Consider the following 13,094-nt stretch of genomic DNA (forward strand, 5'->3'; position numbering starts at 1 on the left):
GCTTTGCTACCAAGAGATGCAGCCTAACATTAGCATCAGAAATACAAACTGTTTTAAACAATGAAATAATACACATGATACCGTTCAATTATTGATATTGAATCAGCACTGGGATTTTCATCCTACATGGTTGACAAATAAATCTAGAAGATCTAATTGGCTCCTTGATAGTCTGCTACCACCTATTTTGTGAAAAACTCTTTCATGCACAATTTTTTTTTTTTGTGCTACATTGATTCAATGAAATTAAAGCTTGTTTTTTTTTTAACATTACATTGCATACAAATGTAGACAGAATAAATTTGTTTGCAATGTACAACAGGCAAACATTTAAAGAACTAACAAAATTGGGCTCTACCTTTTCTATAACTTCAGTTTTGTGTAGTATAAATAAAGTTTAAAAAAACAAGGTATCAAGAAAAAGTCTACATTAAGTCATGAGAGACAGACGTAGATGTATGCGAGTGTCACCTACACACTCGACAAAATATAAGTCTTGGCAAAAGTTATTAATTAATAACTAATTATTAATTATTAAAAGTTATTAGTTTATATGAACAGATGAGAATCTAAGGAGCAAAGCCCATGCTAGTTTATTTCCTACATATATACAGGAGAGTATCGTTTGTTCGCATCAGTCGACGTGACACAGCACTACAGGAATATACTGTACATACCCAGTAGTCGGAACCATGGGAATTTATTAAGTTACTTTATCATATTTCAAACATTTTATTGTCACAACCTCCAACTTTGCATAGTTAGGCTTAGTTTGAGGAAGAGCTTGTGATCTTAATTATCTTTCACATCATTATAGATTGATAAACATGTCAAACTTACTCGGCGTTTTCGCTCAGTGGTTTCATGGTCTCAGTTACGGCTAGCCTTTTTCCAATTGTCAGTAACATATCCAGGTAATTGGCAGCACTTGTAAACTCAACCTTGGTATCTTTATCACACATAAACTTAATCACCGATCCAAAGGACACAAGTCCTGCCTTCTTCTCTGGTGATTCAATCTCATGGAAATCAATTTGCCTGAAGGAAAAATAAAACCCAGAAAGCGAAAACGTTTTGTGGTTACTGTGTCTAAAGATATTCATAGTGTGGTAGGCAATACATGTTAATATACATCATCTGTTGCCTAATGTGGCAAGGTATAAGGGAAGGTATCAGGAAGCACTTATGATGTTGACCATTATTTCAATGGTAAGGATTTTACAGTATAGAAATTTTATTCCAATTCCTAATCCAAATCCCTTTAAAATGTATTATTTATAGACTGAGAGCTCTACATGAGATTGTGAGATATTTGGACAGTCCACAAGTCATGGGGTATAAATCACAAAACAAATTGCAAATCTGAGACCAATTGAGATAACCTTTTGACCCCTTGAGCCCATTTTTGCCACCACCATTTGAGATAACCTGTTGACCCCTTGATGCTCAGAGGGTGAAACTGGATAAGGGCCACTTGAGTTTGCTTTAAAGCAATACTACATATAAACTTTCCTTGAACTTTCCTGGATGACTGTATTTTCTGTTAAAGACTTGTAGAGCACCTACACAAAACAACTTAACTGAACTGAATTGGACCAAAAAATTTTGCACAAAAAGAAAATCATACCATTGGAAAATTGACAGATTTATTGTAGCTTTAATTTATGGAATTATCAGTTCAAAGGTTTTCAGACCAAAACACCTGTGGACCTCTACCAATTTCACTCATGGGGCATCTATCTACAAAGTATGACATTGTTTCTACTTGTGGTTGATGAGATATCCATTTTACAACATGTTTTTTACTATTTCCCTTTAAGCCTCACCAACTCATGAATATTAATGAGGTCAAAGTTGTTGTTGCAAAGAACATATACTCACTTCACCATACCAGGTATGAACTAAGTCGGACATATATTGAAGATATATTGAAAATTTCATTGTCCTGATTTTGCTCTTTCCATTCTCAAAATGTGAACAACTTTTTAGAAAATAATGTTATCACCCAGCCCCATGTCCCCGTCTTATGAACAAGGCAATTGGAATGCGTCTTCTTACCTGAGACCAAAAAGCCTGGCAACTGCCCATAAATCCTCTTACCATGAAAAAATTAAAATTCCTATTACAAGTAGCTGAAAAAGGGATTTAGCTTTTGACCGAGAAGATGTATTATCTACCACAAAAAAAAAGGAAAAAAAAGGAAAAAAAAGTCAAACATATATTTTTGTTTCACTGATCATAATAATTGAAAAATATATGCTTGGGTCTGCTGGGATCATTTATTGGTTGCCGGACAAATACCCCCCGGACAAATACCCCCCGGACATATACCCCCCGGACTCATACCCCCGGGACAAGTACCCCCCGGACAAAAACCCCCGAGGACGAATACCTACGAGGACAACTACCCCCCGGACAAATACCCCCCGGACATACACCACCGAGGACAAATACCCCCGAGGATAAGTACCCCCCAGACAACTACCCCCGGGACAACTACCCCCGGACATACATCAACGAGGACAAATACCCCCGAGGACAATTAACCCCACCCCCAGCAATTACCTCCGGGAAAACTCTACCAGCACAAATACACCGGCACAGATACCTCACCCAGGTTACTACCCGAACTAAACCAGAATACGCCCCAGCCCCCCCCCCCTACAAGCCCGTTAACCAAGCGGACCTTTAGCTGGTGAACTCCGTAGTACGAAAGCCCATTAGGGCCATGAAAGAAAATTTTCTTAATCTGGTATATCAGATTATTATTCTGATATATCAGATTATTATTCTGATATGAAACGTTAAAGCATCTGACAATCCAAAATGCATGTAGTAATTAGAAATTGACCGGATGTTCCACGTCTTCTTTATAACCCAGGGTTGTCCAACCTACGGCCCGCGGGCCACAGTGCGGCCCGTCGCAAGGTCCCGTCCGGCCCGCCAACCTCATTAATTTACAAATGTACTTTTACCCAGGAATTCTTTTTTGATAAATTACAGAGATCATTATATCTCAATATGAAGATTGTTTTGATACAGATCAGAAGGGTTGTGAAGTGTCATTTCCTGCAATCTGGGGGTCTTTTGGGCGATTTTTATTCTTGCACGCCACGCGCCAACCTACGGTGGCGCTCCGCTTGTATGGAAACTTCATTTCCCATACAGACCCCTAGCGGGGCCACTGAAATTTGCCGCTCTGGCACGAAACCCTGGATATGCCACAGGAGCTTGTAGGCTCATGCGGCCCCTCCTTTATCATAATCATTCGAGGTGGCCCTCCTCGTCAAAAGGTTGGACAACCCTGATATAACCAAATTTAATAGTAAAATAACGTAGCTGATAAAAACTGCTTATCCACAAAATCACCAAGGTTGAAGAATAAGATGTATGAAGTCGGCCTGACGTTTCGACTGTTTTCTACAGTCGAAATGTCAGGCCGATTTCTTACACCTTATTTAAAAGTATCATAGTTAATAACAATAATACTACTGCTACTGCCACTGCTCATCATCATCATCATCATCATCATCATCATCATCATCCAAATCATCATCATCCAAATCATCATCATCCAAATCATCATCATCATCATCATCATCATCATCATCATCATCATCATCATCATCATCATCATCATCATCATCATCATCATCATCATCCAAATCATCATCATCCAAATCATCATCATCATCATCATCATCATCATCCAAATCATCATCATCATCATCATCATCCAAATCATCATCATCATCCAAATCATCATCATCATCATCATCATCATCATCATCATCATCCAAATCATCATCATCATCATCATCATCATCCAAATCATCATCATCATCATCATCATCATCATCATCATCATCATCATCATCATCATCCAAATCATCATCATCATCATCCAAATCATCATCATCATCCAAATCATCATCATCATCATCATCATCAAAATCATCATCATCATCATCATCATCATCATCATCTAATTACTACATGCATCATCATCATCATCATCATCATCATCATCATCCAAATCATCATCATCATCATCATCATCATCATCATCATCATCCAAATCATCATCATCATCATCATCATCCAAATCATCATCATCATCATCATCATCATCATCATCATCATCATCCAAATCATCCAAATCATCATCATCATCATCATCATCATCCAAATCATCATCATCATCCAAATCATCATCATCATCATCATCATCATCATCATCATCCAAATCATCATCATCATCATCATCATCATCATCATCATCATCCAAATCATCATCATCCAAATCATCATCATCATCCAAATCATCATCATCATCATCATCATCATCATCATCCAAATCATCATCATCATCATCATCATCCAAATCATCATCATCATCATCATCATCATCATCATCCAAATCATCATCATCATCATCATCATCATCATCCAAATCATCATCATCATCATCATCATCATCATCATCATCATCATCCAAATCATCATCATCATCATCATCATCATCCAAATCATCATCATCATCATCATCCAAATCATCATCATCATCATCATCATCATCATCATCCAAATCATCATCATCCAAATCATCCAAATCATCATCATCATCATCATCATCATCATCATCATCATCATCATCATCATCATCCAAATCATCATCATCATCATCATCATCATCATCCAAATCATCATCATCATCATCATCATCCAAATCATCATCATCATCATCATCATCATCATCCAAATCATCCAAATCATCATCATCATCATCCAAATCATCATCATCATCATCATCATCCAAATCATCATCATCATCATCCAAATCATCATCATCATCATCATCCAAATCATCATCATCATCCAAATCATCCAAATCATCCAAATCATCATCATCATCATCATCATCCAAATCATCATCATCATCCAAATCATCATCATCATCATCATCATCATCCAAATCATCATCATCATCATCATCCAATTATATCCAATGGATTAAATCTATATGAGAATTCCTCTTGGTAGTTATTGCAGCTGATAAAACATAACGTAGTGCAGATGAGTTGTAATATACAGTTGCATGTGTCTAGCAGAAAATTCTTGCTTCCAGGGTGAAGTCCTTCTACTAAAATGGCTGCACATGGTATGTATCCACAAAATTGAGTCATGTGTTTTTTCCAGACTGTCTCTTGATTGGCTAGCTGTTGCCATGATACAAAAACATCTACTAGGGTACGGTAGTGAAGATATTTCAACAACAGGTGAGCTTGCCTAATTTATTCTGTTGAGTCACAATGTTCAATAGGCTGACCAGCAGTGAACAAAAGAAATGATTTCAAAAGGAATTGCTGGTCTGTTGATGGTGAAAGGCAATTGATGGTTGTGTAGTAAAATCAACTGACAATTGTAAACAAACTGTGATGAAGTGCAAATGTTTTAGAATTGATGATAAAATTTCGCTACAGTTCCGACAACCTCTTTACATTTGTCGTTTAGTTGTACTCCCCCCTTCCCCTTTCTCTTTCTCTCAGACCGACTGCATGGTCACATGGTTAGAGCATCCGACTTGCAGCCGGTAGGTTAGGGGTTCGACTCCTGGCTGGGTCATACCGAAGACTGGAACCTACTGCTATTGTGCTTGGTGCTCAAGCAATGGAGTAGGGAAAACAAGCCAGTGCGCCACAACTGAAAAAAGGCCGTCGTCGGCGCAACTTAAACCAATTGGTTAGAAACTGAGCTGTAAAACCTTAACAAATCAACAAAAAAACTCTCTCTCTGTACCGATCAGGGTACTGCAAAAGGGACCACTGGCGTAGCAAGCGGGGGACAAGAGGAAACAAGAGCCCAAGGGCACTGTGGTTCCTTGCTTGGGGTATATGACAATACACATAATATTATCAAGCAAGATTGGGCTCAAATAGTCCAAGTAATTGTGGTCCTACATGTTCCCATCAAGTAACCAACACAATAGCCAACACTTTTGTGATCACAAAATGTGATAGAATTTTTTATCAAAAAGCACTTTTCAGATCTAAATATGGCGTCGAAAATGTAAGAAATATAAGAGACCTACAAGCGTGTCAACAGATATGATAACAATGGTGACCTCAGATGACATGACCTTTAAGTTTCAAAATGTTCCACCACCCCATTCACAACTTGTCCCAAAATATCAACCATGTCACACCTTGGCATTGAGATTTAATTGCATTAAATGTCAAAAAATTAACTTTGAACTTGTATGTAACTTCACACACAAAGGTCACCCGGAGGTCAACCAATTGACATTTTTGATCGGTGAGACCTAAATAGAGCATGACTGTAAAATTTCAAACATTTTTTCTTTGCCCATTTTCTACCCCCATAATACTACTTTTTTAATATTAGCTGACCTTTGGTGACCTTGGATCACATGACCGTTAAGTTCGAAAATATTCCCCTATACCATTTGCAACTACTCCAAAAATATCAACCTTGTCACACCTTGGAACTGGGAGTTGTTGCATTAAATGTCTGAAAATTAACTTTGACCTCATATAACTTCGCACACGAAGGTCACACAGGGGTCAACCTATTGACATTTATGATCAGAAGGTACCTTTAACATCTGAAAATAGCATCGAAACTGTAAAAAATCCACAAAACACGAAAAGGTCACCAGAGGTCAAATTGAGGTCAAGGGTCACCCAGATGCGGGTCGACAATTGGATTTCATTGAAGCAACTCCCAACTCTAATGGACAATTTGTTCTCAAGTTATCGCAAAAATACTAGTTTTTTATCATTAATTGACCTTTGGTGACCTTGTATCACATAACCGTTAAGTTCGAAAATATTCCCCTATACCATTTGCAACTACTCCAAAAATATCAACCTTGTCACACCTTGGAACTGGGAGTTATTGCATTAAATGTCTGAAAATTAACTTTGACCTCATATAGCTTCGCACACGAAGGTCACACGGGGGTCAATCCATTGACATTTATGATCAGAAATTACCTTTAACATCTGAAAATAGCATCGAAACTGTAAAAATCCACAAAACACTAAAAAGGTCACCAGAGGTCAAATTGAGGTCAAGGGTCACCCAGATGCGGGTCGACAATTGGATTACATTGAAGCAACTCCCAACCCTAACGGACAATTGGTTGTCAAGTTATCGCAAAAATACTAGTTTTTTATCATTAATTGACCTTTGGTGACCTCGGATCACATGACCGTTAAGTTTGAAAATATTCCCCTATACCATTTGCAACTTGTCTCAAAATATCAACTGTGTAACACCTTGGCACTGGGAGTTATTACACTAAATGTCTGAAAATTAACTTTGACCTCATATAACTTAACATACAAAGGTCACCTTGGGTCAACTTATTGACACTTTTGATTGATGAGACCTAAATTAGAGCATCAAACTATAAAAATTCAAACATTTTTTTCTTTGCCCATTTTCTACCCCCAAAATAGTAGTTTTTTGACATTAATTGACCTTTGGTGACCTCGGATCACATGACCGTTAAGTTTGAAAATATTTCCCTATACCATTTGCAACTTGTCCAAAAATATCAACCATGTCACACCTTGGAACTGGGAGTTGTTGCATTAAATGTCTGAAAATTAACTTTGACCTCGTATAACTTCGCACACGAAGGTCACACGGGTGTCAACCAATTGACATTTTTGATCGGAAGGTGCCTTTGATATCCAAATCTAGCATCAAAACCAAACATTTTCTTTTTTGCTCGTTTCCTCCCAAAATAAGCACATTTTTTCTAATGTGACCTTTGACCTTTTGACCTTGGTTTCAGATGTAGTTTAATCTCCTGATTCCAAAAAACAAAACGAAAAGTCTGTACAACCATCCTAACTCCGACCGAAAAACTTTGACCCCATATAACTTCGCGCATAAAGGTCACACGGGGTCAACCTGTTGACATTTATGATCAGAAGGTACCTTTGACATCTGAAAATAGCATCGAAACTGTAAAAATCCCCAAAACACGAAAAGGTCACCAGAGGTCAAATTGAGGTCAAGGGTCACCCAGATGCGGGTCGACATTTGGATGACATTGAGGCAACTCCCAACCCAAACGGACAATTCGTTCTCAAATTATCGCAAAAATACTAGTTTTTTATCATTAATTGACCTTTGGTGACCTCGGATCACATGACCGTTAAGTTTGAAAATGTTCCCCTAACCAGTTCACAACTTGTCCCAAAATATCAACCTTGTCACACATTGGCACTGGGAGTTATTGCAGTTTTAATATTTTCTGTTTTTGGACCATAACTGACCTTTGGTGACCTTTGTGGGCACCAAAAACAATAGGGCACACCTTCTCCATATGGCGTATCTATAGTCCAAGTTTGGCCTCAATCCAACATTCCCTTATTGAGATAGAGCGTACCCAAGCAAGTGTCACAGACGCACACACACACACACACGCCAACCTGACTGCATAGGTTCCTTTTGCTAAAGCAAGGAACCAATAATACCATCAGAAATGTTGGGATCGCAAAAGCGATTGTGAAAAGAACGAGCGATCAAAAACTATTTTAGTACATGGATGTGTAACTGATTGCTCCGATTTGCATCCAAGGGCATTTCGAAAAATGAGATATATGCAGGCCCATACGCTGGGGGGGGGGTCGAATGGTTCGGACGACCATCATATAAATAAATATTGGAAATTAAGGGGCCACCCCTCCCCTAAGACTCCTCCCACAGGATACAGATCAGTATCGTGAATTCGACCTCCATGGCGAAATCATGCGTGCATGTCTGATTTACAAAGCAGAGTGGAAATGGGGAAATGGTGACGGTCGTGGGGAGGGGTATAAGGGAAAAGCGCATTTTGCACATAATGCGAAGAACGCGTATTTTATGTAGAATGTATGTAGACCTAGATCTCATTTGAGAATCACGTCACATGCCAGTGATATCAAAAAAAGTACACATGACAAAGTTCTCCTATCCCCAGTCTCTTTTCGGTCCAGCAACAGCGAATAATTGTCGAACAGTGGCACTCCGTGCTTCTGTGAATATTTAGTTTAATTGAGAGTTAAAGATTGAAATAGAAAGTAAGAATGTTCATGATGTCATGCATGTATTACAAGTTGCAAGTCTGATTTAATCATTTTTACTTCAACTCTTTTCATTTATGACAACTGATGTCTCTAACTTTGTTTGTTTAGCCTACCTTCTGTTTGTATTTCAACATGACGTCATATGACCCTAAGATCGGACACGATAATACGGCTGAAAAAAAAACTTTGCGTTTCGTGCGCAATCGAGTTTGTGCGGCAGTCGTAATTTATGGGCTTTAAAGACTAACCCTAGTCGATTTTTTTTTACCCTACAACCCCAATCCTAGTCCTACCAGTCCTAGGTACGTCCCTGCCTATAAGCTGATACAGTATCGGTATTTTGTAGCAACTAAGATTAAAAATATAACATTGTTAATAACATAACATATTACCTAGGAAGATTTATTGCACATGCCTCAATTTTTTTTTTCTATTGGTGCGTCCAGGGAACTGCTACTCAGAGTAGCAGTTCCATGGAGAGTCGTCGCGCAAGTAATTTTGTGTGTATACCGAATTTGCATATACCAGACTTGCGTGTATACTAATTTTGTGTTTATATACCGGGGCCCCTTGTCGACTTGTCTCGTTTGTGATTTAATCTTCCTTGTAGTTTCGCACAGTGCTCAGAGTACAAGAGAGGCAGGTTTGTAACTATTACAATCTGATCCTGTTCCCGGGGTCGTCATTTAATGTCCCAATCCGACAGACGTGAGTCAATTCTCAGCCTTTAGCCACTTTCCGGAATGCTGAGAGAGTAGGTAGCAACCTGTCCGTCGCCACTGCAGGAGAGCCTTGTCGAACCTAACTATAATGAACACAGTTAACCCGAATCAATTGCTTACCACTACAATGGAATCAACAACAACTGCAGTACAGCTATTGGACTGCACCGGAAATTGAAAAAAAAACCTAACATTACAGCTTTTGACAGCCATACTCGAGATGGAAATTGAACCTGTGGGGCCAGCGTCACAAACACACAAAATGGAGGCGTGAAGAAGCGAAGATCTTAGGAGACATTTTTGTAGGGATGGGGACCTTGAGGTGTAGTTTTTTGATACCTCAAAATAAAAACACACGCTCAATGCTGATTGTGTATATGTGACATCACCATGAATTTGGATGCCCCAAATCCCCCAAATTTACCCGGAACTCCTGAAGGCGCCAATGATGTTAGTATAGTCTTGCCTTAGAAGGGCAACAAATTACACCATTTGGCATCTAAGCACACTTTCGTACAGTAGAAAATCTCTTAAAGGTGATGGGACACCCCATGAAAAATCCCGGGTAAGCGCCAGACGCTACCGGCCTTTGTAAAAATTATTACAAGGAAAACCTATTATTCTTTGGCTTATGGGTGGCAATTTGTGGGCAATGTAGCAATCACTAATCTGTTTATAGTTGGAATGTAGAATTATTATAACTAGGGAAAATTAAATTGATTTCTTAGATTATCATCATTCTTTTTGCAAACAGAATGACAAGAGAATAGGTTTTTTCAAATGGTAGTGACGTCGTGGTCTCAAGCCTCTTTCTTTACTTATGTTTCATACAATCGTACATACTATTATGAAACCTGGTATAACGGGCTACACCGTAACCGGGTTTGACTATGATAGCCCAGCGGTCCATGAAACAATGCATGGGGGGTATGGATGATGATCATGCACACCAAACTAGAGGGGTGGACCGTGGTTGTGCTTGCCCCACCCCTCCCTTCTGCTCCTCCCATCCTAAAATGGCGTGCACTCACAGGAAAAAATAGCTTAGAATAAGCAAAACAAGAGGAGCGTGGAGGCCGAGTGGCTAATGCTTTTGTTTTATATATAATCCTGTTATGTTGTGTCCTTGGGCAAGGCATTTTTTTCTCGACTGCCCCTCTCCATCCAGATGTATAAATGGGTACCTGTGAGGTAAGTAAGGTGTGTGCACTGGATTCTCAGCAGCCAGCCTGATGACCAGGGATTCAAAGTGCTATGAGATGGCTGTGCCATATAAAGCGCTATACAAAAACTAACATAACATAACAAATCATCAAGTAAAATTACTCAGAAGAAAACTTGAAATGGTAAGTCGCAATAAGCCGGAATTGTTCGGAGATTAATAATACAGAATAGTGTCACTATAACAAATAGTAAATTAATAGTTACTACCAGCAGTGAGCAATTCCCAACCCAACCCCCGGGCCTCGGTCCATTGTCAAACCCTATCCAGGAGTTTTGGGGGCTTATATATGAAAAGCTCGAATCTTTTTAAAAGTCGGGACCAGGACACACGACGACCCTAGTGGTGCCAGTTTAACCGTCACCCTGACCCAATTGTAAATATGCTCTCGGAGTTGCCCGAGGGACCAGGGTATATGTTGAGGCCCGCGGGAAACTAAACTCGAAAAAGACGGGCGTATCCGTCGCTGCATCCGTCTCCTATAGTTAACGGCATATGTCCAGGGGTATATTCGTCCGGGGGTATTTATCCGGGGGTAATTGTCTAGGGGGTATTCGTCCTCGGGGGTAGTTGTCCGGGTGGGTACTTGTCCGGGGGGTTTTTGTCCTCGGGGGTAATTGTCCGGAGGGTATCTGTCCGGGTGGTAGTTGTCCTGGGGGGTAGTTGTCCGGGATGGTATTTGTCCGGGGGGTATCTGTCCGGGTGGTAATCGTCCGGGGGGTTATTGTCTGGGGGGTAATCGTCCGGGGGGTATTTGTCTGGGGGGTATTTGTCCGGTCACGCATTTATTAAACCATACCTCTGTACTGCCTGCTTCATGCAATCCAGTCTCGACACTGACGCAACGGTTCCTCTTCGAAGGGCAAACCACTCAGCTGATGAAAAATGACAAAGCATTTTAATAACAAACAAATGTAAAACCAGGAAGCTAGGATACATCGTTGTGAAACTCTAACCAAATGGGAGCTAATGTTTCTTTGACATAACATTGTCACACTCTTTTACCTTTTGATACAAGATTTTATCTAATGTATTCACCAGTTGGAGCACATTATTCTTGATTCTCATAATATTTTTTTTGTATCCAAATTCATCCCATTTTTTATCCAGTTTTTATCTCACATAATTTTTAATCCAAAGAATCATACAGCTTCAAACCACAGACCTTTTTTTTTTTTTATAACAGACAAGTATCAACTGCAGAAATGCACGCCATGGACTAACACCTTTTGTATGATACCATTTTCCAACGGTTCTTGGCTTAGCACTAGCTACATGTTTATTGTAAGCTGCAAGAGATATCTCGGCCTTCATAGTCAACAAATATCTCTAGACAATCTGCTTGGTCTGTTCAGCTTCTACGTCTTGCTGTATCATGTACTGGATAGAGTGACTATTCTATGTACAATACTATAAATTACAAGCTTCAGCCCTTGCTAATTAAGAGTTTTGTTTCATAGGTGTAACATGTACACGACATTTCCAATTGCTTGTACTGCTGTATGAGTTTTCACACTGCCGTTCATAATTGTACATAACGTGCAAGCAATTGGTCCGACTTGAGGACAACAAGGATTGTCTTATCGTTTTAATTAGTAGAGATTGCATTATCTTAAGTACTAACATGCAAAACGTACCCAAATGATAAATCAATGTAAATCGTTAAGAGACATTGATATGTGAAAGCGATCTGATGTGAATGAATGGTTTAGACGAGCTATTTGAGGAGGCATGAGTACATTATTGCTCCCTTCCTCTGCCATTTCAACGACATTTCTGGGATGATGAAAATGGTGGACTAACTTTGAAGCGAGCATTATCTCTTACGATTGGCTTCAATATATATGATGTGGGTAAGGTTTTTTTTTATTTTTCCATTCCTATTTTGCAGCAGTTGGAGAGAAAGAGCTAGCGGGATTTAGTTTACACAGCTCCAACACATACCTGACAATATCACACACACACACCCACCCACACAGCTGTGTTTTACATTCAGACCGAGGACCCCGTTGTCTTTGCCATTGTTCAAATCCACTTACCGTAACC

The 13,094-nt window shown here is 39.4% G+C and overlaps 1 protein-coding gene and 1 long non-coding RNA gene across 4 annotated transcripts in view; one reads left to right on the forward strand and one right to left on the reverse strand.

The window, feature by feature from the left end:
* The window catches only part of LOC139970869 (circularly permutated Ras protein 1-like), a 33,714-nt gene that overhangs the window by 7,744 nt on the left and 12,876 nt on the right, over window positions 1–13,094 (reverse strand). For all 3 annotated transcript variants that reach the window (XM_071976923.1, XM_071976922.1, XM_071976924.1), the window contains 2 exons: window positions 11,848–11,923; window positions 841–1,038 (listed from right to left, as the gene is read on the reverse strand). In XM_071976923.1, the coding sequence (XP_071833024.1) occupies window positions 841–1,038; window positions 11,848–11,923 (274 nt within the window). The remainder of the gene's footprint in view (window positions 1–840; window positions 1,039–11,847; window positions 11,924–13,094) is intronic.
* Window positions 6,740–9,148, forward strand: LOC139970877 (uncharacterized). The gene is made up of 2 exons (XR_011794241.1): window positions 6,740–6,790; window positions 7,192–9,148. It is a non-coding gene; the product is annotated as an uncharacterized lncRNA (long non-coding RNA).

The sequence above is a fragment of the Apostichopus japonicus genome, chromosome 8, assembly GCF_037975245.1.
Source record: "Apostichopus japonicus isolate 1M-3 chromosome 8, ASM3797524v1, whole genome shotgun sequence".
NCBI lineage: Eukaryota > Metazoa > Echinodermata > Holothuroidea > Aspidochirotida > Stichopodidae > Apostichopus > Apostichopus japonicus.